This window comes from Argiope bruennichi, chromosome 5 (genome assembly GCF_947563725.1).
Source record: "Argiope bruennichi chromosome 5, qqArgBrue1.1, whole genome shotgun sequence".
NCBI classification, from domain to species: domain Eukaryota; kingdom Metazoa; phylum Arthropoda; class Arachnida; order Araneae; family Araneidae; genus Argiope; species Argiope bruennichi.
Window position 1 is genome coordinate 31,436,293 of NC_079155.1, and position 25,791 is coordinate 31,462,083.

The 25,791-nt window shown below is 25.2% G+C and overlaps 2 protein-coding genes across 3 annotated transcripts in view; one reads left to right on the forward strand and one right to left on the reverse strand.

Annotated features, from left to right (window-relative positions):
- LOC129969456 (gamma-tubulin complex component 2-like) overlaps window positions 1-24,409 on the reverse strand; it is a 40,896-nt gene extending 16,487 nt beyond the window's left edge. Inside the window, exons 1-15 of one of the 2 annotated variants that reach the window (XM_056084032.1) lie at window positions 24,228-24,409; window positions 24,055-24,119; window positions 21,778-21,862; window positions 19,212-19,303; window positions 18,694-18,751; window positions 16,579-16,683; window positions 14,052-14,118; window positions 12,246-12,346; window positions 10,659-10,733; window positions 9,852-9,927; window positions 7,029-7,106; window positions 5,123-5,328; window positions 1,768-1,829; window positions 172-214; window positions 8-79 (exon numbers count right to left, since the gene is read on the reverse strand). In XM_056084032.1, coding sequence (XP_055940007.1) covers window positions 8-79; window positions 172-214; window positions 1,768-1,829; window positions 5,123-5,328; window positions 7,029-7,106; window positions 9,852-9,927; window positions 10,659-10,733; window positions 12,246-12,346; window positions 14,052-14,118; window positions 16,579-16,683; window positions 18,694-18,751; window positions 19,212-19,303; window positions 21,778-21,862; window positions 24,055-24,107 — 1,173 coding nt within the window. In that variant the 5' untranslated portion in view covers window positions 24,108-24,119; window positions 24,228-24,409. The remainder of the gene's footprint in view (window positions 1-7; window positions 80-171; window positions 215-1,767; window positions 1,830-5,122; window positions 5,329-7,028; window positions 7,107-9,851; window positions 9,928-10,658; window positions 10,734-12,245; window positions 12,347-14,051; window positions 14,119-16,578; window positions 16,684-18,693; window positions 18,752-19,211; window positions 19,304-21,777; window positions 21,863-24,054; window positions 24,120-24,227) is intronic. The other variant, XM_056084033.1, reaches the window with a different exon arrangement.
- Window positions 24,410-24,667: 258 nt separating this feature from the next.
- Window positions 24,668-25,791, forward strand: part of LOC129968797 (cyclin-G-associated kinase-like) — a 34,557-nt gene continuing 33,433 nt past the window's right edge. The window contains exon 1 of the mRNA XM_056083051.1: window positions 24,668-24,909. Coding sequence (XP_055939026.1) covers window positions 24,780-24,909 — 130 coding nt within the window. The 5' untranslated portion in view covers window positions 24,668-24,779. The remainder of the gene's footprint in view (window positions 24,910-25,791) is intronic.

Here is a 25,791-nt window from a genome sequence, read left to right on the forward strand (position 1 = left end):
AAATTACTTCGGAGTAATAGTCTGATATAATTCCCTTATAAATCCATTTTTCTAAAAATTCAAAATAAGGAAGAGAAGCCTGAAATAAAATGATTTTCAATATGGTAGTTAATCCTAATAAAAAATACTTAAACATATATAGAATAAAAAAAATAAATTACAAACACTTACTGCTCTAGTAAGAGTATGACAAATTTCTCGAGATTTACTCGACCTAATGTAGAAAGAAAATCTTCATTCAGAAAAAAATACAATAATAATAATAATAAAAACAAGCTTTATTATGTATATTTTTTTAGCATCACTAACACTATTGACTAACATTAAAATTAACTGTTAATTATGAAAAATGTTTTTTAAACAATCTTATTTCAAGCATTTCATATTTAGAATGGTTCAACTACTCATTAAAATTCCAGCACTATATTATTCCTTGTCCTAAGGACAAAAACTTGCAAGTTCAAATTTGTATACAAATAAACACCATTATGTGTAGCCTGCTGATTGAAATACATATGAATGTTGTGCTTTTAAATAAATAATAAAAAAAAAAAAAAAAAACCTTGGTCACGACGTGGATATAACATGATTTCATATTGAGAAATCTGAAAAAATAAAACCAAGATATTTTAAAGTTAACTGGCTACTGGCTGTTAAAGTTAACTGGCATTCAGGCTATTTTATAAAATGTTCAGCAATATTATGTCCAAAATGCCAAATATGAACCTTTTTCATTCGAATTTGACATAGTTTACGAGTCTATAAATTCTACAATATGTTGATTTACTTAAAGTAATATCATAATCATTTAGAACATTCTCTTTTATTTCTCCAGAAACAGTACATACACAGTACCACTAAATTATTAAGATACTGTCATACAGCCAATTTGTCTTTTCTCTAATTACTTAGCAGATTGTGTTGCTGCCTTGTCCTATACAAAAGCTCCAACAGGAAAAGATAATGATCAAAGGAAATTACAAATTAGAATATTAAGGAAAACCCTTTCCTATTTCATTATTAAATTACCTTTGCTTGAAAGATATTAAATACTTCCTCTAACCTATAATATAAAACTAATGCCTACTCAAGAAATACATCAAAATTAATTTAATTGTAATCAGTATAAAGACAAAACACAGCAAATGAACTAATCTAACATAGAAGATGAGTTATTGCAATTATAATAGTAATCAATGGCATACCAAAATGACGTACAAAAAAGTTATATAGTATATCAGTAACTTTGTTACTTTCAGTTACCACTAACTACAATACCTATGTCATAAAAAAAAAAAAAAAAAAAAAAAATCCGAGCAATAGCCATTTCTAGAAATGGCTATGAAAACTCAACTTCACTTATTACTCTTGGAATCATCCTCTATTAATATTTTTAATGCAATTTCCTGCAGATAATTTATTTAAAAATGTTCTCAGCTTTCTTTCATTCAAGATATATCCAGAAGAACATTACATGGTGTCAAATATTCATTTTTTCTTTATAATAATTCATAAAAACCCTAAGTCCTTAACTGTAAACATAAAACTTAAGTTCTTTTCTGTTTCTACAACATTTTTTTTACATAAAAAAACAATTTGTTATGCTAGTTTGATAGATGCAGAATATTTATCTTCCTACTTATCCTCATTAGTTTTTATACACTACATATTTATTGGTTAGTTTAAAAACTTTTTATAAAATGGAATATTGTTAAAATGCATATCTAAATTAAGTTTATTAAAACACAAAGACAGCAAATTAATTACCCAGTAAGAGAAGCTGTATTATCATGAAGGACTGATAATACTGTGCCACCAAAGCATTCACCCTAGGAAGAAAATAATAATAATAATAATGTTTAATAAGGAAGTTTATAAAAAAATAACGCATAATTCAAATCAGAATAAATTCTGCATTAGTAAATTTTTATTTGACTTTTATTTCGTCTGAATGGGCTACCAAATTCAACTAAACTGAATTAAAACCATTCAAAGGAAATAATTATATGTTATTTTTATATTAAATACTCATAAAATATTAATTATTTTTCATATGTCTTGTTTAAAAAGTTCAAAATATTTTCAAATATAGTTCAACATATTTTTTGCTATGTATTTACATGCAATTCCAGTTTTAATCCAATAGAATCATATTACTAATGGTGATGAAATATATATAACCTCTATCACTAATAAAAGCAAATATTTCTCTGCTGGCCATTTCAAGGCAGATGTTGAACCTAGAACTATCAAATTTGTCAGATATAATCTGAGGGGCAGAAATATGCATCATGGAGTGATCAAAACAAAATAGAACTAGGGATTTCTGCTGCCTATTGGTAAACAATTTTCTCTGATTTGCCACATGAAGTTTACTCCTTTTGTTCGTCATAATGAAGATACTGTTAGTCCTATCATAATTATTGTGAAAAGAGAAACTCATGGTTGCTTATAATTGATTTGCTTTTGAATTGAATCAAGGAAATAAAAGATTTTGAGAAATTCCACCTCCAAACATTTAGAACATAAATTCAACAATCAATTGGAACTTTTAAAAATAATAGAAAAAAAATAATAAATAAATAAAAAAATTAAAAGATATATAATAAGAATTTTATAACCTTAATATAATAATTTGGCATAATTATCAAGTTTTCTTTTTAAATGATTAGTGCAGCCTTGGCTAAATTTAGGGAAACTCATAAAGTAAGCACAAAATGATTTTTACACTATCTTAAATAATAATTAAAACAATTTAGTTGTCATGTTTTATCTCAAATTTAATTAAAAAAATGTTTTTGCAACAATACTTTTCAGTAATGAAATGAAATGTCATTCATGAGTAAAAGCAAAGAAACCGATTCCGTTTATTTTTTTCATATCTTTTAACAATGATTTTTTAAAAAAAATCTTTTTGACTTTGTTTCATCATATTATTGATTGAATCTATTCACAAAGACCCCCAAGATAATTCCCGATATGCAGATAGATTCACTTACTCTTTAATTTTTCACAAGCATTATTTGGAGAAAACTAGCTGAGTTTAAAGGCAATAAGTTTACAATAGTAAGAAATTTCAGCTGATGTAGGTTTCAACCTTATTTAGGGTTCCTTGACAACATGATAAGTATTTTGATAATCTTCTCTAAGCTTTTTTCCTCCCATCTCTTTACTAGAGAAATCATGAAGCAATTACTCCTTCATATATTATCACATTAATGGATACTTTTTTTTTTACACAAAATTTCCTTAAACTCTATTTCTTTTTTAGTTTCTTTTAAGTAGTTCTTGATTATATATATCTCAAGAACATCTAAATTATGATCCCAAAAATAGTAAATTCAATCCGATTTTTGCATCAAAAAATACTTTTAGTGTGCAGTGTAGCATGGTCATGCTACATTGCATATTTACATTTTTCTTTAGTTATAAGGAATTGACAACTTTTCTGGGAATTTTCATCCTGCATTACGCAATAAGAATGTTTATTTGTATTAATTAAAACCATTTTTCATCATGAACATAATTATACACATCTTCAAAATGTCCGTTTGTTCATACTACTGATAAATAAAATTTGCTTCCATCCAACACGTTTTTATTAAGATATGTTTAATGGCAAAGAATAGTGCTTAAAGCCCATTCTCCATAAATACTACTTTAGATAATTTTCTGTATTTTTCAGTGATCCAAGGAATATTGAGACAAATGGTCAAAAAATATAAAGCATGAAAAACCATTAATGTAGATAAAAAATACCCAGGAGAAGAGAAGCAAATGATTCATAAATGCATGTTATTAATATTATAGGCATTTTTTTTACTCCTATTAGTAACCTCAAACAAATATCCAAAGTAAATTAATTGTTGATACTAATTTTCCGTCGTATTTCTACTTAATAAGAAGTTATGAGAAGAATAGGTAATATATTGCAAAATATATTACTTTAATTTAGTTATCATTCTTCTAGAATGGGTATATCTAGTTTATTATAGCAAGTATGAAATGACCTAATATGCAATAACCCTGAATATAATATTTAAACATTAATTTTTTAATAGCTAGCTATTAAAAAAAAGCTAGCATTGTATTTTTTTATATATAACAAAATATTTATTCCAAATGAAAAATACAATTACTTCATGATCACCTTATCTTTTTCATAATATGAAATCTAACATAGATTTCTATTTTTCCTTATGTTCTTTTCTATTTGTCTACTAATTTCTTCAAACTACTCAAAATATTTTTAACTCTCTCTACAAATATCATATTGATTACTTACAACTTTGTAATTAGTTCTGTTAATACAGAATTTTTTTTCCTTCTCTATTTGCACTGCATGGTGTGTCTAAATTTCATAAAATTAACAAAGAGTATGTGAACAATGAGAAATTATAAAAGACAAGAATGTAAAAATACAGTAATACTTTACATAAAAATCATAGACACTGGAATATTAATAATGAAGACAGATTATCAATTGCCTCGATACACCTTTTAATTTGAGTCAAATGTTCTGATCAGACATTGCATTTCTGTCTATGGTTATTTTTAAGTTTTTAGGAAATATTACACTTTTAATGTCATGTTTTTGATTCATTAGAAATTCAAGTAATAATCACATCTGCTACAACCTCATTAAAATCATTATATAGCAATTTTTCCTTTAATTGGAGCAATTTTTGCAATATATCATTATACTCATTTTTCTTTTTAATACAGAACTTCAACAAAATTGCTCATTTTTTACATACAACAGTAGGTGTTTTTAACTTATATAAAATAACATATTTTATTTATTGAAAATTTCTAATTTAATCAAAGCCACATGCTTGTTTATTGTTAAATGTTGTTTGGCAGTTACAGTAAGTCAACAACAAAATTACACGATAGTGTTTAATATTTCTTAAAATGTAAATCATATTTCTGAATATTGGGAGAATAACTTACAGATAATAATAACAAAATATTAACAAATAGAAAATAGATTGATTTGGATAAGCCTATACAACTTTGACAAAAAATAAAATATGCATAAAAATTTGTGAATGAATTTAGTACTGATTACCAATATTATTAGAATAATAGAAAACAAAAATAATTCATAGCTTATTAATACCTCATTTAGAATTGAAGCAATGTCAGCAATAGTCTCCATAGTTGCCAAGGAAGGTTGTAAATAAAACCACATCTTTTGAAGAGTTAAATTACGTTGAATATGTTGATTCTCTAACTGTGAGACCAATACAAAATAGTCTTTTAAGAAGATTCGCATGGCAGCAGCAAGAGCATGATTGACTAGACCTTGTTCATAATGAATATTTTCTGCCAAGAAAAATATCAAAATATTTAAAGCCAATCAGGAAAGATAAAATCTATAATTAAAAAAAATATGAAACTTAAAGGCGGATATCATATCAAGAAAATGACTATGTTTTCACAATGAAGTGCGAAATTGAAAAAAAACTTTATAACAAGAAAAATTTATAAAACAATGAACAAGAAAAATTATAACATAGAAAATTAATTTTTCAGAAAGGTTTCATTCCCCCCTTTTAAAGTAAGTTATTTCTACTAATAAAAAAAAGGTGAAAGAGTTTGTGCGTGCGTTGGCCCTCTACAGGCTAGTTTATTTGATCTAAAGTTATCAAATTTAACACTTATATACCTTAAGAAAATTTTCATTAGAATTTAATTAATCACAAAATTAATTAGAGTTTAATTAATTAAAAATGACTTACACTGTTTCTAAATTAAAATTTTTTTTAATGATAGCAATTTAATAGCCATGCACATTTTTGTTTTGAATTGTTGCTAACCACCTTTAGTAACCAGGATTAATGGTTACTAAAAATTTGAAAAGCTATACCTTTCTTTTCATTATCCTCGATGTTTCCATAAATTTCTACCTACATCTCTATTTGTCAAATTATAATACAGGAAAAAGAAGCAGCATTTTAAAATAGAGGCGTTTAAAATTTTTCTACCAATGCTTAGTTCTGAATTTAAACCTTAATTTCAGGTAAAACAAAATATTAAAAGCATCCCTCATACAGATATCTACTAAATATGGGGGAAAAAAAGTCAAATCTTTAAACCTTGGTCATATTAAGAGCAAAAAGCTAGTATAAAATATTAATATCAACGATGTGGAAGGTTTGAGTTTAACAGTGAAACATATTGTCACAAAACGTACTTAAAATATTAAGAAAATTATTAAAAATGGAACAAAGAATTTGGTATCATAACAACTGAATTTTAAGATGTTGCAAAAATGCTTTTTTTTACTGCAGTATGTTTGGAGGTTACTGCAAAAAAAAAAAAAAAAAAAAGAGAGCTCAAATTTCTCTTATTTAAAAAAAAATTACTGATGTACACATTCCCACCCTCCAAAGTACATGTATGTCAAGTTTGATACTTCTAAGTCAAATGGTTTGGTGGCCTGTTGAACAATAACTCACAAAGATTATAAATTCATTCAATTATATGAAAGAGCTCACCCAATTTTCTCTCTCAGAAAGACAGAATAAAACTTATTTGTATTCAAGCAAGAAAATGAAATTAGTATGTTGATTTTATAATCATTATTAACAATACAGTTATACATATTCTTCTTTTGAGATTTTATGTGTTTTGTAGCAAGAAAAATTTGTTAATTATTTGTTTTTGATTTTTACTAAATACTTAAGAGAATTTTTTTAAACAACAGTATAATCTAAAGTTTTAAAAAGCAGAGAATTAATAGATGGTAATTGCCACAGAGCTTTGTCTAAAATGCTGTAACTAACTGCAATGCAATAGTGACAATGACAGAAGTATTTAATTTGATAGTATTCAATTACTCTAAAATTAAAAATGTAGGTAGAAAGTTTAAAAATTAGTATAAAAGTAGTTGAACAAAGTACAAGCATAATTAAAACTAATCAAAGATTTAGCTTAAAATTTTTTCTTCATTTCAGATTATTATTATTATTAATCATAATTTTTTTTGTAGAAGAAAACATGAAAAGTTTATGTCTACTTACTTTCAATGAAATTTATGATTGTGGAGTAGTGAGAAAACATTGGCATCATGTTTTGAACCAAAAGCTTCAGAGCAATATCTGAGAAAAAATAATACAACTCTGTTAGATCATTAATATTAAAAATCATCATTAATATTTCTTAAAAATTATAGAAGATATTATTTTTTTTATTAAACTTTACAAAAAGAAATTAAATTTTAAATGAAACAGGAGCAGAAAAATGCAATTATAATAAAATATATATACTTGATCATAATTTTTCAACATTTTTTTTCATTAACTTCGTTAATCTTCACAAATTTACATTGTTAAATTTTTGTTAGCATATAACTGATATTAATCATTGGTCCATAGATCTGAAACTTAATCAGTAAATGTTTTAATTACATTTGATAAATAATACAAGAGAAAAAGTTTGTTGCTGATGTTTCATTAACAAAGAATTTTAAAAGTGTGAACTAATATACATTGAAAAATTCAAAAGGTTTTCTCTAATTATTTAATATTTAATAAATGAAGATAACATATTATATACAAATTTATTTGATTAATTATTAATAAAATAAATTTCCAGAATATTCTATATAATTTACAAAGATTAGGAATTTTATATGCAACAATGAAATCCGTTTCTTCCAGTGCATCATTTTGTATCAGCATCAATCCATTTTAATATCAATATAAATGTTTATAATATCAATGGTATTGTTTGCTCTAAAATTCTAATATCTAATTTTTTTTTTTAAAGTCAAACAGAAACATTTACTCTTCTTTATCTCTTGTTCTATAAAGCTACCATAATCGAAGATTCTTATATGTGCCACATTAGATGATATTTGAAAGGAAGTACTGCTTTTGATACTATGCAACATGAGATTGAATATTTAAACTTAAATCTAAAGATATCACATCTAATAGGTGCAGACTGAAAATCTAAATGCAGATAGTTCTTTAATGTAAATAAGATGACAAAAATGCTGAAGCAATCAGGAAATATTTAAGGATGTGGATTCAACTTACAGTGCTTTTATTGGAATTCAAAATCCAAATGACATAGTAAGCAAAATTGCTGAATATTTTTTGAAGCGTAATTAAGAAATGAGGGAAAAAATGCTATTCATTTTCAATTTTATCTATTATAATAAATTTATCTAAAAATCAAATGTAGTACATTGTGAGCAGAATTAAATTTTTTACAGATTTACAAAAAGTTGTGCATTTGAGCCAGTAGAACTACTTTAATAATATAATATTGCCCTGTCTTAAAGCAATAAGAGCTTTTTTGGGGTGGACATCACAATTTTGAACTGCAATCAGGTAGACAGCTAAACTACCACACCCTCTCCAAACTTCTACACATGCTAGCAAAATTATATTTAGCATTAACCCAATCACATGACAGTTTTTCAGTGAGATTTGGTCTTGAACTTTAAACCTTCCAGTTTTTAACCCGAGATCTTGGCAGCCATCAAATTCAAAGAGATGCTAGAAGAAGCTAAATCAGAAGAAGAAACTCTACTGACATAATTTTTTACACCAGGACAAAACGAACAAAAAAATGTTTATTGTTCATTTTAAATTCTAAATTTTGGGTGATCGGAAACATTATAAATAATTACTTTAATCTTAATAATTGGAAGAGGTTGGTTTCCATGGGCATCTACAGAGCTTCTAATAGTGATCAGACTAAATTTCATCAGTCACACACACACACAAAAAAAACCCCTATAGTTTTTTTTTTAATTGTGATGAATGTTTTCTTGGATTTTCATGAAATTGATTATGCACCAGGATAATTTTACCTCAATTTTTTTTTAATGTTATTACAAATGACACTACACATTATACCAGTCAATTAAAATTTGAATATTTGCACACTTATTAATAACATTTAGAATGAGGTTCATAAACTTTCAAAGACAGTAGAACTGCTCTTTTTAATACATCTGAAATTTAAAACTACCCATGTGCTGCTCTCTTATAAAGCCAATACTTTTAATCTACTTTCATGTTAAATAAAAATAAAGGCATTTTATTGTTACATATTTTGTAAAACAACAATTTAATTGGGATTACATCCCATTTAAAAGCAACGTGAGGACTATTGGAAAAATTTAAGAGTATATTTAGTTATATATCATTACTTATAAAAGATTATTTCAATAAAAGAGCTACAATTGTCTTTTAATTTATGACTTTTAGAAAATCCAAAATTTCTTTGTACTTAATATTTATTAAATATTGATTGGCATTATAGGTATAGGAATACTCTAAAATAATTTTGGAATTGCTTAAGGTAAGGTATAGTTAAAGACAGGAAGTTGGTTTACCCCCTATTTTGAACAAATATTTGAAAGAATGTTGTTTTTGCACGTATCAGTTTTGAAATAGTCCCTTGTTTGAAGCATTAAAAAAATTACTTAGTTATAATTTTTGCCACTTAAACTACAAAACATCTACAATATTACATACATTATAAAACATCTACAAATATTAGCCCTAAGTCAGATGTTAGAAAGCTAAATTTTTTACCTTCTTTGGATGAAGACATTTAAAAAATACAAGGATAATTATTGAGTTTTATTAAAAATATTTTTATTTTAGACTTGCATATTTTATTTTAATACAGTGTAAAATTGAAACTTATTATCAACCAATACTTAGCTTGCTATGACAAATATTTTATTTAGGAAAAAAAAATCTCTGATAAATGGAAGAATTTAAAACAATAACAACAAGAAAACATCATCAAATCAAACAACAGATATGGCTGTGTTATTCCTTTCTTTCTATTTTTGACACAGTTAAAGACAGAAAACTTACTAGCAGACTCATCTACAAGAAATATCCTTTTGTCGCCATCTACTTTTTTTGAATATACATAATCACCATCTATTCCCTATAGAAAAAAAAAAAAAGAAAAAAAAAAAAAGAAGTTATTTTTGAATAATATAGGCAATGATATAACATCTGAATAAGATAAGAGCTCAGAACTGAAATATAAAAAAAAAATATTTGCTGGTAATACATTTTTAATTTGCATTTCAAATTCAAATTTTGATATAACTCAACTCAAAGATAAATACTTAAAAAAAAACTTTTGAACTTTATGAATATTTTTTAAACTTAAACTACAGGGTAAGAAATCACCATAATCTCAAGCAAAATTTTGAAATAATGACTAAATTTCAGTTGGCTTTTTAAATTTAGATAACATAAAATAAACAACTATTAGGATCCATATTGACCTTAATTTTCAGTAAAACTGACAAGAATTATGTTCACAGTGTTTAGATGTACTTTTTTTTAAAAAAAAAAAATTATATTGGTAATTCATAAATTTCTTTAAATTTTAGCTTAACATTCTTGATGACCCTGAAAATTTCTAACTCAATAGTTATTAGTAAAATTAAGTTTTATTTTTTGCATGACAAATTTATTTTAAATAATAAAATCTTGTCCAAGATTAATTAAAGTTGATTTTTTTTTAAAATTGTTACTTAAAATTTATTTTAAATTATTTTTAATACACACATTACATTATTTTTGAAATCCATTTCAACAGAAAAAGATTAACACAAAATTCACTTATTTTTCAGAAATTGCAAATATTCAACACAATTTACATACCACTAAACAAAACAATATGTCATCAATTAATCGACTTTCTTGTACATTAGGAGGAAGAGCTCCAATGGGACCACACTAAATAAAAGAAAAAGAAATCATTTGTATAAAGACAGCCCAAAGACAAATATAATATGGAATGCTTCAAATGCAACATAAAGTTACAAAAATAGAAAACCTGTCTGAAAAAAAAAATCTATAATAAATTTCCAATTGAATATTAATTTTTTGTTGGAAAATACATTAAGCAGAATGAAATATTAATCCCCAATTCATACTTATTATGCATATTAAAAAATACATAGAATTTAATTTTTGAAAGAAATTGTATTTATCTTAACTATGTAGTAACAATTTTTAACACTTCAAAACTTTAAAATAATTATTAACTTTAAGACAATTAAATAGAACTGAAAGGCTCATTTTAATGGATATTTTACTTCCAGATTATAAACTGTTACATAATAGATAACTGCCATTTCAGTTAATATTTAATATGGGAAGCTGCATCAATTAATCACAATCATTATTTAGCCATTTTATTTTACAAATGCATAAACAAATTTTAATGAAGCCGAATCATGAATTTTGATAGCTTTTTTTAATTTTGTAAAATATTCGAATAAAAAGATATTAAGAATATATATATTCTTCATTTTTTCTATGTGTCCTCATGTTGCTTCAAAATGGAATGTAAACCGAATTTTTTCTTTTATTAAAAAGAAATATTCGGGATTAATAAATATTTGGAATTCTTTACCCATAAAATCCAAATGATTTGGACATAAATTTAAAAAAAAAAAAAAAGTGTCTTTAGAAGTTGACTTATATGAAAGAAATAATAATAGGGAAATATTCCTAACAGCTTTCTTATTTTGATAGCTGCTGTCACTAAACAAATATAAATTAATATAACACACACTCAGAAATGCATCTACAGTAAAATTATTCAAATTAAAAAAAAAAAATACTAACCAACAACTTTCTATCCTTTAATACGAATAAATGATGAATAAAATAGTTATCAATAATAATAAAAAAGATTTGCCAAAAAAATTTGAATAACGAAGATCTTGTAAGCAGTAAAAATTCTTATGCTAAAATTGGCAGTAAAGATTTATTTTTAATACTTAATGTTTTTTAAATAACTAATGCAGAATTAAAAAGATAAATTTATAGAAATAAAATTAAAATGACGATAAAAATTTTAATAAATCAGTAATTGAAAAAATAGGTGGAATTATAAATAATAAACATGTAAAGATAATTTATACAATAAATTTTTATAAAAAAATATGGTTCAATTCACATTAAATATGTTTGAACCATTTTTTTTAAAGATAAATTTTTTATTTGCTGTTTACATTAAATAACTTGGAATGAAAAAAAAAAATTACAGTATACATAAGAGTATACATAATATACTGTATACATAAGAGTTTTAATTTTGAGTAAATTAAAACAAATTCAAATTTTCAACAATATGCTAATAGATTCAAGACACCAAAGAAAAAAAAAAACCCTCAAATTCTAATATAGTATACAATTTCTATTTGTTATTACAAATATTATTAAATCAACGAAGCTTACATGCTTTGGATTAGGCAATACATCATCAACAAAATTCCAACTCAGATTTTTTCTATGTTTAACCCAATTAGGCAGTGCATATATGCCAGGAGGAACTGAAAAGGTTCATAAATATAAGCAAATTACATATATATTCATAAAAAAAGGAGGAAAATGAAAAAAAGTGATGTAGAATAAAACTAGATAATTAGATTCACTATTGAGTTTGACAAAAATGATTCACATTTTTTCTCCAATTACACTTTTATCCTTTGATTAGTTACAGTCAGTTTCTTATGAAGAATTAAAAAAAATGATATAAATTTATTTTAAGATAGAAATACTAAAAGCCTTTTCAATATTCATCTCCTATTAGAAAGGCTGGGAAACACACACCGAGATTTAGCATTGGTTTTATCCTGCATATTCACAAAAACAATTAGTCAAATTATACAATTTGGGAGTATAAAATAATGTTTAGTCATAATAATTTTTGTTTTACAATATATAATATCAATTCATATTATTATACTATACTGTTGTGCTATGTTCAAATAATTTCATTGTCATGTGACTCAGATTTATAGTACGTAAGTAGAAGTAGTAATATATATTTAAAACAATATTTGTTTAACTCCTTAAAGCATGCCAAGATAATATAAGTTAATTGCAAATCTGAAGCCCAGAAATTATTAAAAAAAAGAAAACATCTTTAACAGAATTGTCAATTTATATACAAACAATAATCTTTAATAATAACAAAGACATGCATTTGTCTGTACATTCTATAAAAACAGAGCATTGAACCTAGTAGTGCCAAATTTGGCATATATAATTTTTTAACCTATTTTAAGATTTTTTGTTGTTGTTAGAAATGAAGTAAAACTGATACTTTTACACTTTCCCACAGCAAATTCAAGAAATATTATTAAGAAAAAATATCCTTAAGCAATTATAAAATTATTTCTTCAATAGTATTACTTTTAATTAATTGCAATATTTTGCTCTATTTTTACTAATTTATAAATATATCTGAATTGCTGAAATAGTCCTATTTGATATTATAAAGAAACAAGCTTACAAAAGCTATTAAAAACAAACAGATATGCATTTAAAAAATAAGTTTTGATCAGACAAACTTTTAAAACATTCATTATTGCTTATCAAAAATTTTTAAATACTGTCAAGAAGATGAAAAGAGTTTAAGAATACAATTTAGCAATAAAATAGATTCATTATTGCAAAGCAACTTATAAAAGAAATTGCTCACAACTTGTAGGACACAACATGTATGCATTTAAAGAATATTCAAGAATAACTATCCAGATTCTAAAAATAAATAATAAAATGACTGTTCTTAGATTAGCATATTGCAAAAGGGATTCGAACCACAGGGTAGTAGATTAAAAGTCCAATATTCTACCAATTGAACCAAAGGAACTGCTGGCATTGTTCCTTTATTGTTATCTGCACTTTGACATTTGTACATTGGAGGATTAAAAAACTTTGTGATAAATATATGAAGTGTTGACATTTTACTTTTCTTGAAGGAATAAGGAGAAAAATTCATTATATAGCATGCATTACTAGTTAGAAACTATGCAATAAACTTATTTAATAACTTTTTGAAAAAATATCTACTTTACTAAATTACTTAAAAAAAAGAAAGAAACAAGATAAAAATTGACAAAAAAAAAAAAAAAAAAAAAAAAATAGAAGACAATTTTTTGAATAAAATAAACAGTAATGAGAAAGCAATCAATGCTTGAAAGGAGTATTGCATCGATTATATTAACAGCAAACAACAAGATTAAATGAGATGGTTACCACGTGGAGGTGGCTCCTTTCTTAGTCCTTCATGCTCACTCTTTATAGAATTACTCTTCTTTTGGAACTATAAAATTAAAATCAAAATTCAATTGGAAAGCTCTTGAGAGGTATTTTTCATAATATTAATAATAAAAATCAATGAGAATAATAATAAGAAGAAAAGATAAAACACAAATAGAAATTCATTTATTATTTTTTTTTTACGACCACCTGTGATTAAATAACATGTGGACACAGCAATGGCAGATTTTTTTTTGATATTAAAATCATCATAAGATTCCTTTCACAAAAGTAATTATTTCAATTATTATATAAATAATTTGTTATTCTCAAAGCATTCTCATTTTTAGCACTGAAATATTTCAGTTGATAATGTTAATTCCATGATATATATTTTTTTTAAATATAATTAAAAATATATTTTAATACGATAAATATCTTTATAGAATATACAATTAAGATTCTCATATTATTATTTTGAGTTCTAAATTATATTATTCATAAAATCTCAATGGTCTAATTTCTAACCACAATCTATTCTAGAGCAGAAGTTTAATCTAATTAAAATGTCATGAAAAACCTGAATATCTACTTTTTTAAAGAAATTCTTTAGAATTTGAGAATTAATCTCCTTATTTGATACAGAATTACTGAAAACCATTAATAAGGATTCTGAGACAATTACTGTAAAGTTACCTTTATTAAGATAATCTAACACATAAAAGCTCAAAAAGGGGAAAATATATATAAGTAACCTTGCCATGGCAGAGTGGACGGAAATTGAAATTTTGAGAGGTGAAAAGATAAGGTGAGTGAACAGTTAAAGGTGGGTTGTTTAGAGGATGATTTTTTACTTAATCAATCAAAGTCCTGTATATATTATATATATATAAAATTTTGCTGATGCAAGGTCGAAAAAAAGAAATGCTTAATATTAATTTCTGTTTGTTTTACACCAAGAGGCACATTATTTACAGGGAAAAATTGATAAGTAACATATTAGTTTACATCATGAAAAGAGCAAAAGGGAGAATTTCAATCCTTCAATGATTTTAGCATGGCATATTCTTTGCCACGTGTCAACTTAGGACAAGAGAATCTAAGGCATCTTTTAAAAAGATGCATAGGGTTTAAATAAATATTTTTATTCCTTTGCTCCCGGCATGGGAATCAAAAGAGTCAGCAATTTTGTAAGGCACATGTTAGAAATAATTAAATAAAAAAGTGGGAAATGGATCAGGAAATAAGAGGACCTTTTAAAATGAAGTTAACATGGGCTAATTTAAAATAAAAGCTAGAAAATAAATAAGGATTTAAACTGAATTAAGAAATATCATTACACATATATAAGTATATATATGTGTGTGTGTGTAATAAATCCATTTTAACTAAAAGTTACAATACTTACTAAAAATACTATCTATTAGACTTTTATAAGCTGCCTAAAAATATCAATTTAGCAATGTTTTATTTAACATAATCTCAAATAAAATTTTTTTTTCCAATTTCAAAGTTAAAAAAAAAAAAAAAAAAAAAAATCTGGCATTAATTCAATCTTCTCTTTTTACATTTGATATTCAATAGTGATGCATATAGCTTTGAGTATAAAGTTTTTAGAGTGGAATAAATAAATTTAATCTAGAAAGTTTAATCCGATATTATCTTCTGAAATTTTAACATTTATAAAAAACTTTTATATTATAATTGGAGTCATTTATAATATAAATGTTTTTAGTAACATGACTCTATTCTCTTTAACTGTCAACACAAAACATTATATAATATGAATATGTAAATTATTATATCCAGACATCATGGTGGCTGCATTTGGCCTAGCTTACGTTATAGAAACATAAGACACTTTAATTCTTTTGTCAAAGGCAAGATTACACACACACTTTAAATGATTAATCTTGCAGTAATAATATGAAAAACTACTTTTATTATTATGTTTTCTTATTTAATATAATATATACAGTCTAAAATCTACTTTATGCATCTGCACACTAAGATTAAATAGGCAGGTTTACATGACATTTTATTAAATTTATTTACTCAAATAATATTTTATAGATAATTGCTTAACATTTTACAAAGAGAGAGACAGAAAGAGAAAAGGTAAGCATGCACGGAAAGAGTAAAAGATTGATTTCCCACAATATAAATTTTGGGCTATTCATACTCCAAATGATATTAATCCTTATGTTTCTATATATCCAATAATTTTAATACAATAGCTTTTAGGATTGAAAAAATAACCTGTTAAGTTCATTAACTGACACTTTTTGTATTTAATTCGGTTTCTAAAATTAGAAGAATAATCTAATTGCACTATTTTGAGAAATAACAGTTAAAAGAAGAATTATCTGCTTTTGAACTGCATATGAACAAAAACTGTCACAATATTATATTTCAATTGCTTGTATATTTAATTGCCATGCTTTAAATTGAAATTTTTATAATTTATTACATGCAGCATTTCTAAATTGAAATATAATAACTAAAAGGAACCATTTTTTTTTACCTGGGCATCTCTATGTGACAAATTGCTATTAATACTTGACTTCTCATTTGAAACAGTACTACTGTTGATTTTGGCACTCGAATTTTTCACCAATAAATTTTTTACCTGGAAAGAAAAACATGAACTATTATTTTACCTCCAATAGTCTCTTTTAATCTAAGTTGAAAAAATTTCAATTGAAAAGAATTAAATTTCAATGATAATTGATAAAAAAAAATGTTACAAAAAAAAACTTTCAAGTTTTTTTTCATGTTTTAATTAAAAGATTGATTATGTATTAGGCTTATATTAGGGATGGATTATATATTAGTATGTTATCACATTTGCAGAAAAGCAACGTGTCATAGTGAAAACTGAAATTGAGGATAATGTAAAATATTCGTTACTTTACATCTCTGTCGGGTCAGATTAATAATAATCTGCTGATATTAGATATTAATTTTGAAATCTATATTCCAAAAGCAGTTCAGTAGTCAAGGTTTTTTGTATATCTGCTTTTCTGTTCAAGACAGATCTTTAATGTTAAATAACATGTTCCATTAAAAAAAATTTTGAAAACCCATCTTTGATTCAAAATCTGCAAATTATCCTGCAGCAGGTAAAGCTCCAAGAATTTATAACTATATATTTATCAAATATATTTCCTGCCTTTCTTACTCCTTCCTGCCATCTGAATAGCCCTTTTATTTTTTGAATGACTGTATTAATTCTTTTGTAATGATTATAGTTTCGATATAAGATGTATTTTTGCAATGTCAATGTTTTGATTTTAAAATCTAAAAGAATAATTTCTGCTCTTTTTTCTCCCACTTTCGGTCCATTTCATCTAATAAAGCATCTTATTTCTGCCAGACTTTTTTTTTTTTTTTTTAAATCTTTTGTATTTGCTATTTGCATGAATTTCATTTCTAGCATTACTTATTATTCATAAAAATTTGTCCTTACTACCAAATCTAGGATATTTTGTTAAATTTTCTCTCTTATCAACATTGCTTCATGAGACATAGGAACAGAGAATTTCAGTTCAATTAAATTATTTTCAGCTATCAGACCCGAATGGTAAATAACTACATCTATTAGTCTCAATTTTCACATTTCACTGAAAATTGATCCCACTCCAATTTCAGATTCAGCTTCTGAAACACAGTCCTTGTAATCTCAGACATTTATATTTCAGAATAAGAGCATTATGTAGACTAAATTGAAATATTACATAAAACATTCTAAATAAAGCAAAATCTAAGAAGCTTAGAGTTTGTAGAGAACTGGAGTTGTAGAAGTTCAGGATAATGTAATATATAACAGCATTTAGTCAATCAGCCCTTTTTTGATTGTTGAAATTTTGGATCATTTGTTAATATATTAAATAATTCAACATCTTTCAATTATATCTCTTAATCATTATCATCAGAATAATTTTTATATATTTAATAAATTTTCAAATTGATAAATTTAAAACTGTTTTGCAGAAACAAGGTGAATAAATTGTAATTATTAAAATAAAATAATATAAAATTTTTACTGACTTTAAGATACAATTAATTTTAGTTATTAATTATCACTATTACAATTATATTTAATTATTTTGCTGTTAAAAATTTTAATTATAATTTAAGTACCATGTAAATAAAAGTTTATTTTTGGATAATAAGGCAAAAAAGAAATAAAAATATTTATTGGTTAATAATTTAATTTGGAAGAATTTTCACCCCCCCCCCCCCGATTTGCATCTAGGATTGAACTTTGAACTCCATCTACAAGCAAGAGTGCTATCATCTATGCTTTTTGCTGCCAGATCATAGTAACAACTAACAGTAAACAATTATGCTGAAAGTTTAAAGGATTTCTCCTCAGAATTTGTTGGATTCAGAATATGTTTTAATATTTTAATGAATAAACACCTTACAAAGTTACTACCAATAGTTTTCCAAACTGAATTTTTCTACCTATGTCCTCTCCTTGGCTTTAACTGACTGCTGAAAAAAAGAATCTTCATCTAAGGTTATTAATGGTAATTTAATAGTTTGAAATAAAATCTACAAAAATTATAATGTCTTAAAGTGAATATGCAATTCAAAAATGAAAATCAGTGAAATAAAATTTATTTGCATTTACCTTCTCATCATTCTGTACTTTGTACAAAAAAGATACAAGAGAATCGACTTCACGAATTCTATATAAAAATAGAAAAAATTAAGACAAATGATAGAAGTTTCAATTAATACAATGAAAAATCAATATCAAATAAACAGAATACATACTCAATGGAGAAAACAAAACTTAAATTTAAGAAATTGTTGTTCGTATCTTTACATATTCAAAAAGAGAATGAAATTTTTGCTTAATTTTATCAAAAGGAAGAAAAAATGTATATTTTTATTAATCTTAGAATAAACCAAACTATACGATAATTTTAAGCAAACTATTTTATGACATGGTAACAAAATTTTTTACTTAAAAGATATGATTTGTGAGCAACATTCTGGTGCATGATCCATTTAAAAAATAAATTATAAGACTAGATATATTAGCAAGCTTTAGTAAACAATTTAATTTAAAGTAGAGAGAAAAAAAATGTCCAATTAAATTTCAATGTCTTATTCAGTGAAAATTTAGAATAAAAGCAAACTTACTGCTTGAGTTTTATTTCTTCATATCTTTTCATAAATTCCTCAGGACATGAAGAAGATTCAGAGACCTTTTTTATAGCTGTCACATTAGCACACTACAAAAAAAAGTTAAAAACAATTTATTTATTGAAATTTCAATAAATGTGTCAATAATTTTAAATTTCCTTAAAAAATTATACAAGTATTTTATAATATGTAATCATAAGATTTCAACATTAAAAAAAAGGTAACACATTCAAGGTAATGCTCTAAAAAAGATTTCAATTGATTAAATACAATGAAGAAATAAATTTAACATTACCAGAGCCACAGAGATAATAAATACAAAGAATTTGACAGTCATTGTACCTCTAAATGATTAAGATTTCAATCTCCATGAGAGCTAGCATATTTATAATATTAGTATTTTCAATTTTAAAAGATTCAATTGCTTTAAAATGTTTCTAAATCAATGTTTGGACATTTACAACAGACAAATGAAGCTAAAATACTACAATGGAAAATATAGATTAAAATATCCTGTAGATTTAAAAATATTTATCATCTACAGTACACTCCCGATTATCTGCGGAATTGGGTGGCGCGGCCGCCGCGGATAACAAAAATCGCGGATAATCCGAAAAAAGCTAAAAACGGGTATAGCAAAAAAGAAAACAGTCATTACAACTTTGAAAAATCGTTTTATGTACAACAAAACGTAAAATAAACAGCAGGAAATGTTTAACTAACGCTTAATATTTTAGTATATCACTCAAAACTAACCTAAAATGCATTTTGTTAATGAAAACAGAAAAGTGCTTCGTATTTACGAGAGGCGTCAAGGATGCACAGAAAAATTAATACATATGTACTGTTTTAATACTGTAATGTATTATCTAATTACAAAAGCATAACTGTAAAACTGCACCTTTTTGAAAAAAAAAAAAATAAACTTTGTGCGGCAGGCGCGGATAACCCGCTCGCGGATAATCGGGAGTCTACTGTATATATATGTCAATCATAAAAATTACCACTACATGTCAAAATTATCAGTGGCAAAATGTTAAGATGAAAAAGCCAATCAATATCAAACATGGAATATCATCTCATATTTTAATATACAAATAAAAAATGTTGGATTTTTTTAAATATTTAAAAGATTAAATATAAATCCAATTAGATCTTAAAATATTCTGAATTCATAAAACATGACATCAAATACATTAACTCTTAAGCTTACTAAAATTCTAACTCAATTTATAATTACTCAAGCTGAAAATAAATGTTATTTTTTACAATAACTAATGATTAATTTAAAACTACTCATAAAAATTTTCATTCCAAAGTTTAGCTTGTCAGCATTGCAGCTTGCAAGAAATGTCAATAAATAATAAATTCAAAACCTTTACAAATAATTAATTTTTTTTTCAATCCATATATGCATTTTGTATTTAACAAAAAGAGTTATTTCCTATGATGAATTGTAAGAAGTTTTTAAAGAGGAAGAAAAATAAAAAGAAACCCATATACAGAGTAACTCTTAACAGTAACAGCTTGCTGCTGAGAGCAAATCATCTTTTTCTTAGATTTAATTCTTATCAGATCATAGATATAAAATTTGAATAAAATATTTGAAACATCACAGTGGTATATTTCTCATTCACTTTGATGTTCCAAATATCAGCATGTTTTCGATGTTTCATTTACCAGCAGCCCTATTGTTGGTGAATTAAACTGAATTAAGAGAAGATTAAAAAGAAAAGTGAACTGCACAAGCAAATACATTAAATTTTCCCAAAACTGCTCAGTATGAAGACTAGGAGCTAAAACTAAGAACTAAAGTTTCAGAGTTCACAATGAAAAAATGTTTAACTTTATCACATTTAGTTTTCTCACAAAGCTTTTTTTACTAGAAAACTAACAATATGTCTGTAATGCTGAAGGCATTTTAACAAGCCAAAAATTTGCATTGAGGCTCTCTTAAACTTAAACACCTTCACCAAATGATGCTACATTTTGAAGACATGAGGACTTTTGATGTGAAACCAGGGTGGAGCTGCAAATCAAATGGAATGAAGAGAGAAATTATGACTGCAGATGTTCTACAAGCAATACTCAAAACACATAATAGCAATAATGCATATAAATTCTAAAAACTTTGATGTAAAAAAGAATAATAATAACTTATTTGTATGGTAGTATCCCCCTCCCTCACATCTCATCAACCAAGATAAGAACTTACTTTTCAATAGAAATGACATACCCAAGAAAGTACACATATAAAAACTGATTGTAACTTATAGTTTTCCCACAGGAGATGTCTTAATTTCTTTTTACCAAGATGTTTTTAATTATTTTTGATTCAATCATGACAATCCCATCAAATATTAACAGTATACTTCCAACTATAATGTTGAAGCATTATGATATTCTATAATTTTATATTATGAACTATATTTACCTACGATGCAAAATTTTTGCATAAAATAAAACTTGACAGAGCAAGAAATATAAATTTTAAATAGCTATTAATTTTTTTAAATATTACAACAACACATTCAAATAAAATGTATAATAAAAATAAAATAACCTTTGTGTTATAAGGAGTTCTACTCTTCTTTAGTATCTCTGCATAATCTTCACATGATGCACCTTCACTCAACTTTTCAGTAAAACTATAAATAATTTAGAAACAAAAATATCATTTGAGAAATAATGTTGCAGTTCAAATTTCATTTATTTTGAGATTATTGTAAGAGAATATTTGTAAGAAACTATCATATTTTTTTTAACAAAAGTATAATGGTAATTTTTTAACAAAAGTATGGCAGATCTTTTTTAACTATTCAATAATTATTAAAAACTACTATTAATGTAATTAATATTTCTAATCATGAACTTTTAATATGTAAAAATAAGAATCTACTTTAAATAATACCTAATTTTGAATGGGAAAGAATATTATTTTTAAATATTTATACATGCAAATTGAAACTTAGAAATTAAAATTTGCCTACCCAACTTTTTATAAATAATTATGAAATAAATATATATCTGGAACAGTTTTGATATAAAAGCATAACATATCTTATTCTATGTTATGATTTTCATAAACAAGAAAATCTAAAGTAAAGCTGAGATAAGAGAGGATCTCCTACTGTGAAAAAACAGTAAATTATATATGATATTTATTTTTTGTTAGAGCCCTCTTAAGCTGATTCAATGCCTGGAAAATTGGAAACTTAAAAACAAATGAGAAAAATTCAAATTCTTAAAAATAATTCAAGACCAAACTTTATTATAACCACCACAGAAGACCAAAAACATTAATGAATATTTGTTATGTGTAACCAATGGTAATTAACATTATTAAATTATTCAGTCAATGTAAAAGCACTGGGGATATTTTAAAGATAGCAATCATCCCATAATATGGCTTGATTTTCAGACTTGAGTTTCAGAAGCTTAAAGTATTTTTAACTACTATATTGATTATGACTTCAAGAAATAGAATGTTGTTATATTTAATAATAAAGAGAGTATACAAAAACCTAAATTTATTTTTGTATTTCAATTTATTATTTTGTTTGCAAGATATGACAATGAGATATTTTTGCATTTAGTGGCAGATTGAGACATTTTGTGACTAAACAATGAAATTTTTTAAATTTTTTAATAAACTGGTCATTTCAGTTTTGCATTTAAATACAATTTTAATTTAAACATATTAATGATTTTTTAGTTTAATTTTTTAAATCTTCATTTTTGTAGCATCGAGAAAAGATATTTGCTTATTTTGATTCATGATTGCATAATATCAACATTTGTGCATAATAATATTTAGATTGACTTATCGGGTTTATAAATATAATTAAGTAAATGTAATGAAGCATCTGGGAAACTGTTCAATCAAATGCAACAAAGTGTTAATATTACTTTAATATTTATAAATCATAGAATTTGTATATTTTACCAATTTGATGACTAGGGCCATAATTCTACCTGTGGCCCTGGTCAGCCCAGCAACTGCCTAATCAGAAATCCGCATTTTGTGTATTAGCTGCATGTCAGTGATTAATGTCAGCCAAAGATGACAAGCTTATTGCAACCAGCAATTAATCATTAAAGATCTCATCTTATTCTATTGGCTATGTTCACCAATGGCATGTGCTTAAGCTTATATTTCTGTCAGTGATATGTCATTAAGTCAAAAGGTAGCTAATAGGTCCAGGTTAATACACTACAGTTTCAGATTAATAATTTTTAAACTATTAAATGATTCATCTCTGTTATTTTAAATTTGATGTTGAAATTCAGCTTTGATTTAGCCATTTGAAATTTATTGATTAGCTGAAGAAATACTTTAAATGAACACTTAAGCAATCCATAATATAAGGCTAATCCAAATTTGAAGTTAAGCTGCTGTACACAGATGGTACTTCTATTAGGAAAAACAAAAATATATCATTACAGCATTATACCTTTCCCTAAATGATGACCTTATCTTTTAAACATAGACACCAAAATTGTTCCTGAAGATTACTTAACATTTAAAGTAAAAGTTTAAAACAATACTTTGTACTGAGTTTTTGCCATAAAATCGTAAGAGAAAAACTAATTTTAAAGCGTGTGTAATTAAAAAATAAGAATATCTGACAGTTTCCATCTAATATAATGCATCATTGTTTCTTTTATTAATTTCAAGATAAAAAAAATACAACAAAAATATTGCCGTCTAAATCTAATAATCCATATAAAAATAATGTTGATCTCGCAAAATGAGAAAGACTATAAAATCTTTTGTCTTTAACAAATTTTAATTTTGGAATGGCAAGTTTTCTTCTTTTCTTATAAAATTCTAACTTACCCAAGATTATTGATTAATTCACTCACAAGGTGATGCACTGTATATTCACTCATATCTTCAATATTCTGAAGAAAATGAAAAAATGAATGTAATTTGATCAGAAGCAATAATATTAAGTTTCTAATTGGAAGGGAGGAAAACAAAAAGACAACATAAATATTGTATTGACATACGATATTGATATAAATTTCCTCTATAAAAAGCTTCCCGCAAAGCTAAAAGCATACATAGTTTCTTTTGTTGTTAATATAAAAAACTAGTTTTGACATTTCAAATATTTAGCTATGAAGTTTGATTAAAATAATCAAAAGCAAGCAGTCACTTCGGCGGTAAACTACATTTTAAAATTATAATTGAGGCGCTTTATTAGGTAAATAAAATCCTGAGTTGAGTTGTGAAACTAAGGATTGCTAAAAAAATTTTAGAAAGTAATAATTCTGTAAAAGTTAGAAGAAAAAAAAAAGATTTTTATAATAAATAAAAATAATTGTTAGTTTTCATTTATCTGATCTATTTTCACGATTTTTTTAAATTCAAGGAAATTCTGCTACTTTTGACATACGTTAGTAGAACATAGAAGAAGATAAATTCTAAAATTCGTCTGTACCGTTCACTCATGGCTCCGTAGGTTTCTGTTGTGGTTTTTTTTTATTGGGACACAATGAACATTTTCGTCTGTTTTAAATTAATGAATCTTTGATTTGTTCCTGATCTCAACTTTTAAAATGTCAGATCTCTTCAAGTCTGCATTTGGCTATTTTTCAAGCAATCTTCCCAAGGAGGAACATGAATTTGTCGGCCAAATTGTTGAACTTGAAAAACAAAAACTGAGAGTGAAACGAGTAATTGCAGAAGGTGAGACGCCCTCAGTTAAAATATTTTCTTTTCTACTGTTTATAGATTAAACATTTATTCCATAATTGAAAATTATTCGATATTCTTCAATATTTTTATATTATAATTAGAAGATTTTTCGAAATGACTGACCTACGGAATGTAAACAATGTTTTCCTCAGTAGGCCAGAACATTTTATTAAATCCGCGAAATTAAATATATAGCTTGTCATTATTTGTATTTCAAAATAATTATGTTTTAACTATTTTTATAGCAAACTTGTACATAGCATTATCGTAAAATCTCTACAGTAGTGCTGATTTCCATTGTTTACTTGGTTTAGAACTGTGAAACCCTTGCCAAAGAAACATTTCAAAAGAAAAAATACAAGTAAATAAAAAAAAAAAAAAAATCGGACGAAGAGTGAAGTTCAGAAAAAAAAGAAAGATAAAATTTGCATTTATTGGATAAATAAATCCCGTTTTTACATGGAATATTGTAGAAACATGGAGAACCAATGTTACATAGGGTTTAAAAATTTAATCATGCAAAAGTTGGTTCAAAAGTATTAAGAGTTTGATATGCGCAAGAGCTCTGAAACGAAGATATATTCAAATTGAAAGAATAATTTTCTTTATTTTAAGGAAAAAAAATTCTAAATTTTAATATAAGATCTTTTAAGTTAAGTTTTAGTATCTTGTATTAAATTGTCAGATTACTATTTATTAAATTCTCAAATTCCCAAACGACATGCCATGACAAAAGAAAATTATTTTTAGAATATATTTTTGATTTTTATTTATAAAGTAATATGAAACATTAATTTAGGATTAACTTTTATAGTATTTATTACATATCATTAAGTGATGAAAAATATAGGCTACAAAGCTAAATAGTGTCAA